The sequence below is a fragment of the Manduca sexta genome, unplaced genomic scaffold, assembly GCF_014839805.1.
Source record: "Manduca sexta isolate Smith_Timp_Sample1 unplaced genomic scaffold, JHU_Msex_v1.0 HiC_scaffold_3503, whole genome shotgun sequence".
NCBI classification, from domain to species: Eukaryota; Metazoa; Arthropoda; class Insecta; order Lepidoptera; family Sphingidae; genus Manduca; species Manduca sexta.
In genome coordinates, this window is record NW_023594579.1 from 1 (window position 1) to 6,973 (window position 6,973).

The following is a 6,973-nucleotide window of genomic DNA, read 5'->3' on the forward strand; positions in this document are numbered from 1 at the left end:
TCTCTCTCAGTCTGTACTTATGAAGAAAATACAGCCAAAGACAGCGCTTGCAAGGTGCAGGGACTATTGCAGAAAAGATAGGAATTATACTGGGTCTATGGATGGGATCTAGCTGGACTGGTTGCTGGGCTATTGATTGAGACAACGGGACGCCTGCCAAGTAAAATGTCTCAATCTTATGTATACATACATCCATCCTCACAAACTTTTGCATTTATATTATTAGATGGAAGTATAGATATAAGGTTAGGGGGCCCTAATCCATCTACTGGGGCACATCCGTCTTTTTGCAGTTACAGGGTTTCTATTTGAAGATCAGCTTTGACAGCCGTATAGGTAAGAAAGTCAAAAAATCCCATCTTTACCTATTTATTCATTTATTTATTAGGTTTTCCAGCGGACTTAACACTATTTATTTATTTATTTATTTAGTGACTTAAGCGCAGCGAATTAAGCACAATATAATTTGGAGACGTTCACGCAGTACTTATGTTAAAATATGCCAGACTATATAAATCCTGTAGAGAAATTAAAACAAATATAAAAAAAAGAAAGAAAACTGTTTATACTGCTATCAAAGTTGTTTTCGATTAGAACACCCGTAATTGCAAAAGACGGATATGCCCCGTAGAGGGAATAGGGACATTGACCTTAGATTAATTATCTAATACTACACAGCCCACCAACTCACCATCTAGTCACTACGTTGCGTGACACCTAACTTATCGGAATACGCCATTTTACACAGTCTGCTGGTTTTGAGCGCGGCTTCGCAAGGGTGGAATTTGGTTCGAAAAAAACTACGCCCTTTCTTGAGCTTCAAGCTTACTCCATATAAAATATGAAGCAAATCGGTTTAACAGTGCATATTGCACATTATTGCAAATCACTGCAGATGACGTCAAGCGTTAGTCATTTGCTGTAAGTACTGCACTCATGATTGAGTTAGTTTTATCAGCAATACTACTAGAATATTCCATGAAGGTCACCGGTTTGGTTAAATGCAACCGCGTACTAGAATCAATACTAGTGTACCATTGCGTGCGATATAAGTGACAACAAAAAATTTACGCGAATAATAAATATTTCTCATCAAAAATATAAGTAAGTGATAATAGTACCTCACGACAGCTCTCATGTTAAAAAACATATTGCGTAGAATATAATTAAGACGTAATCATTCACAGAGGCGGCACACTTGGACCGTGTACAGTGGACTTTGGGAATACAATCTGAGGTAAGAATATCCAAAATGTTCGGAAATTAATTGGTGAAATATGGACCTGCAATATTTGCGCGTTTACCTTGAGTTAAAACTTTCCAATTTATACTGTCATATATGTATAATTTTTTTAAGAGAAAAGCGGCGATAGCCTAAGTGGGTGTGGAACGGACTGCGAAGACGAATGTCCGCAGGTTCAAATCCCAAGGGCACACACCTCTGACTTTTCTAAAATCATGTGTGTATTCTTTGTGAATTTATCGTTCGCTTTAACGGTGAAGGAAAACATCGTGAGGAAACCTGCACATCTGAGAAGTTCTCTATAGGAATTTCGAAGGTGTGTGAAGTCTACCAATCCGCACTAGGCCAGCGTGGTGGACTAAGGCCTAATCCCTCTCAGTAGTAGAGGAGGCCCGTGCTCAGCAGTGGGCATATAATACAGGGCTGATATTATTATATTATTATTATATGTATAATTTGGAAAGTTATATTCTCTTGTATACATGTGTTATTGTAGCAAATGTGGCTAGATGTTTTATATAAAAGTTATAAACATGTCAAAATGTACTGAATCCATAGAGTTGGCGGCGGAAACAAAGAATTACTCAATATTGCGTAACATATTATGTACTATAGTTGACGATATATCTTCGCTTCCTATATTCTTTGTTTCGTTTATTGAAATATGGACCCGAAATTACACACACGCAGACATCACGCCTTTATGGCCAAAGGGATAGGCAGAGGTACTCCCAGGACATCCACTTTTCGCCATGTGTGTTCCGTCCCATGTAATAGGAGGCGAGCTTATCGCCATGACGGGCACAAATTCCAAACTCCAGGCTGATACTGATTAGAAAAACCAAACATCACCGCCCGACCTGGAATTCGAACCCGAGAGAGTAGTCACACCGCGCAACACACCTACGCCACCGAGGCAGTCAAAATTATACAAAATTAGGTTATAGATATTAATAACAATTATTGTAGTATACCTGATTACTGTAACATTAATATTTTTTTTAAGCCAGTTAGAACTTGCAATAGAAACAATACGAATAATAAACTAAATACAATAAGGTCAGAGGTCTCTACGGGAGACTACGGGGGTTTACCATTACTTTATGGCTAGATGTAATGAGACACGAGATGGTATTTGGTCTGATTTATTCTATGTACAAATGGTGTTTATATACTAATGTGGTACGTGGTGTACGTGAATTAACACTCATCCAAGCATCTACGTGATACTAAGCTGTCGATACATTCAGTCAGTTTACAGTCGTTCTAATCGAAGAATAGTTTTGACAGCCGTATATGTAAATAGGGATTTTGGCTCTCTTACCTATGCGGCTATCGAAGCTGTCCTTCGATTAGATCGCCCGTAATTGCAAAAAACGGATACACACCTATAGACGGCGTTACACATTACACGGTCACCCGTAACGTCCTATTTCTATCTTTAATAAACTGCAAAACCACCAAAGCTATTAGTTTTAAAGACCTCCTAACAAAACGGCGCGCTAACCGTATTTTTCGGAACTATTTTTTCGAATTTTATAATACTAGATGTCGCTCGCGGCTTCGCCATCGTGAAACCCTATAAAACACCATTCGTGTAAAAAATTACACTTAAATTCCATTTTTTTCCATGAGACAATTATCAGGATAAGAAGTAATGTGTGTTATTCCCCGACACGGTGTATTTGTATGCCAATGCCAATACAACCACCCGTTCACGAGTATGACGCATGCGCCAGCCATCGGCCTCCTCAACCATGTTACAGATACCCGTGTGTGTGTGTGTATATATTGAAATAAAAGTAATAAAAAACGAGATCACTAAAGATTAAATGAAACGCCCTCGACATTAATTATGGTAATGGAATTCCAGCTCACAGTTTTGCGTGATGATAAGATTTTCGTACACCATCACATTTATAATTAAGATAAAGTCTCTTTACAGAGTGCAATACCAACGCAATGCCGTCGGCGATAAGCATGGACAGATCTGAAGAAACAACAGATGAAAGCGGTAAGTGGCTAATTACATAAAGGATGAGCAAAAGATACTTCCTCTGATCTACGGAAGACATGTTGGAGTAACAGAGACGCGTTCCGTATGCACTCACACTGCCGCGAAACAGCCTCGAACTTGTTCTTCCGAGCCACCACCCGGTCTCGACACCTCAGTGCGCACTAAGATCATGTCTTGCGACGTGGCTCACTTGAGGACGAACCAATGACTTAACCCCTCGGGTCACTAAGGAGAAAACCTCCTTAAAAAATCCGCCAAAATCGCAATCGGTGCGCGGTGAGGGGATGCATTGCTTTAAGAAAGGTTTTTTAGCCCATATGTGAATACATCAATGATGACAATGATAACATACATGATTACGTTAATCTATGATACTAATGTACTCTTTTATTGCTTTTTCAGGTAAATCTAAAAATAAAATTAAATGGAAATCTTTGGAACACAAAGGGCTCAGATTCTCACCGCCATACGAAAGACAACCTGAAGGCATTAATTTCAAGTATGACGGAAAAGTGGTAAAATTATCAGAAGATGCTGAAGAAGTAGCGGGATTCTATGCAATGTTAGATAGAGATATTGTGAAAAAAAAAACTTTCCAAACAAACTTCTTCAACGATTGGCGTGATGTGATGACACCAGAAGAACGAAAGTTAATTAAGGATCTTACTAAATGTGACTTTACAGAGCTTGAAAAACACTTAAAAGAAAAATATAAAAAAAAAGAAAAACAATACGCTTATTGTAAAATAAATGGTAGAGAACAAAAAATTAAGAATTGCAATGTAGAACGACCGGGCCTGTTCTGCCCAATAAATAACAATAACCTTATGGGCAAGTTAAAGAAACGAATAAAACCGGAAGATATTATAATCAACTGCTCAGAAGATAAAATTCCGGAACCACCACCAAGGCATACTTGGAAAAAAGTAGAACATGACAATAAAAGCAGTTGGCTAGCCAAGTGGAATGATAACTTAACGGGAAAATACAAGTACATAATTCTGGATGCGAGCTCCAACATTGAACAAGAGAAAAATAGAAAAATATATGAAACTGCTAGAGAACTCCATAAACACATAGCTAAAATAAGAGAAAATTATCGCGCCGACTGGACATCATCTGATCCTGAAGATCGACAGCGAGGAGTAGCTATGTATTTTATAGATACTCTAGCTTTCAGAGTGGGCAGTAATAATACAAATACGATAACAAGAGAAGATGAAGAGGAGAATGAAATGGATAAAGAAGACCCCGTGGGTTGCTGTAATCTAAAAGTCAAACACATTCAGTTGTGTGAGAAAAATAAAGTAAGGTTCGATTATTTTGGAAAATGTTCTGTCAGATATTGCAGAATAGTGCCTGTGGAAGAACTTGTGTATGAAAATCTTAAATCATTTACAAACAACAAAGACAAGGACGATGCATTGTTTGACATGATCGATAATAATAAGATTAATAATTATTTAAAGTCTCAAATGCCAAATTTGACTGCAAAATTTGTCCGCACATACCGCGCGTGTACTACGTTTGAAAATTATTTGAACACCAAGATTAACAGAACAGACACACTTGCGGATAAGGTGAAAGCTTTGAAGCAGGCTACTTTGGAAGTCGCAAAACTATGCAACCACAAGAATAAAGGTATATAAAGTACTTATGTAATATTATGTTCCATTTAATGAAAACTTAATATGAGGAAGTAAAAAGTACATTTAACGCCGTGGACATTGGACAGGCACACAACACCCGTGATGCAAGAATCATTGGCTTTTACATATTAGCAAATACGAATATTGATGTTCAGTATTTGCGTATACGACTATTCATTACATCACCACACACACACACGCACACGCACACTCACACACACATACACACGCACACGCACACGCACACGCACACGCACACGCACACGCACACGCACACGCACACGCACACGCACACGCACACGCACACGCACACGGTAATTGCGTATCATTGTTCTTTTGATGTTTGGTGTGGGCAGATCAATAAGAATGCGTTTTAATGTGGGACATTGGTTCGTTCTTTTTATTATCCTAAAGCGACTATATGAAACGTATGTAAACGCATTACGAATTACGGTAAATTTGAGAGTATTTATAATGTATTTTTCTTCTAAGACTTGGTGCTGACGTCTTTGCTTAGTTATAAAGTAAGCGGGACCCTTGAGGCCCATTAAATTTTAAAATCATTTCATAAAAAAGTATTAAGAAAAACCTTTGATTACGCTATTGTTATTATCATTTATCTACCGCCAACACACCTCAAGAGCGAACAGAAACTGCATATATATGTAAAACATATTTTTTGTTTCAGATCGATTTGAAATCCAATCGTCGAAGATGAATTATATTGACCCTCGCATCGCAATCGCTTGGTATGATAATATACTCTTTAACACAATACCCATTTACACCAGCATGAATAAGGAAATGCTAAATAATGATTGCCTCGGTGGCGTAGTTGTACTGCATGCGCGGTACGGCAGCGCTCTGAGGTCCTGGGTTCGAATCCCGGTCGGGCAATGTGATATTTGGGTTTTTCTGCTCAGTATCAGCCCGGAGTCTGGAATTTGTGCCCGATATGGCGATAGGCTCGCCCCCTATCACATCATGGGACAGAACACACATGGCGAAAAGTGGGTGCCCTGGTTGCGCCTCTGCATACCCCTTCGTGGATAAAATGCGTGATGTTGTTGTTGAATAAGGAAATGTATTTCACATAGTCCGCGTACCGCTCCTATTCTTTCTAAGAGGGAGGAGGAAGGCGTTATTTTATATTATTAAGGCCTAATTAACACCGGAACATTAGAGCATGCATGCGTTCTTATCTTACCAACAGCTGGCGGGAGCAAAAAAAGGTCGCCGAATTTCATAACACCTCCACGCAAGGCCCTCGCAAGTGCAAGACTTGGCGCTCTCCTCGTAGTTACGCTTTTGTTCTTCTGATATGAAATGACTCACCGCTTAATAGATCAAAGACATTCGATATAAAACAGCACATTACATGTGTCTGATATCTATACAGTGATATTTTCTTACGAACCGGTATCCGGTGTTTTCTTGACGGAATACCCATAGGCACCTAAAATTGTAAACGTCCCAATGTGGCTCCAATAATTAATTATGGCAACTCTAAGTTACATTAATGAGGAAAAATTCGGATGTTAGAGGACCCCACAAACGGTGGACGGAATAGCTGTACCTTCGACCTTCTGTTCGTCAAATTAAAATAAGAACTTTCTGATTTCAGGTGCAAACGGAACGAAGTGCCTTTAACAAAATTCTACAGTAAAACACAACAAACTTATTTTAAATGGGCCATCGACGAGATTAACAGGGTCGGGGCATATTTTGTGTTTGCAAAATATAACATTTAACAAACCGTTTGTTATTTTCAAACATATTATACATATTATTATGTAATTTATTTTTTATTTATAATAAATCTCTGGATTTTATGCTCTGTGTTTCAATTGATTATTTTTGTCATATTCAGTGTAAGCGATATTTTGTAAAAGGTGACCAAACCATAATAATTGCTTTAACGTTACAATTGTGGCGCTATATTGCTAATGATAAATAATCCATCAGACACGCCAGGCAAGTTGTATCACACTCGCGTGCTAGACCCGAGCGTAAGTGCGGCTCCGCACACTACATGTGTTAAAATGAGCGCAACGACCACACGGC

General features: G+C 38.6%; 1 protein-coding gene across 4 annotated transcripts; it reads left to right on the forward strand.

The window, feature by feature from the left end:
- Nucleotides 1–794: 794 nt before the first annotated feature.
- On the forward strand, nucleotides 795–6,706 carry LOC115445891 (DNA topoisomerase I, mitochondrial; the record flags this gene model as incomplete). 4 transcript variants are annotated; one of them, XM_037446718.1, is given in 6 exon segments in its annotated part: nucleotides 795–1,104; nucleotides 1,172–1,237; nucleotides 3,189–3,257; nucleotides 3,663–4,901; nucleotides 5,598–5,658; nucleotides 6,534–6,706. In XM_037446718.1, coding segments are annotated over 4 exon segments (1,479 nt in total). In that variant the 3' UTR covers nucleotides 6,661–6,706.
- Between the last annotated feature and the right edge of the window lie 267 nt (nucleotides 6,707–6,973).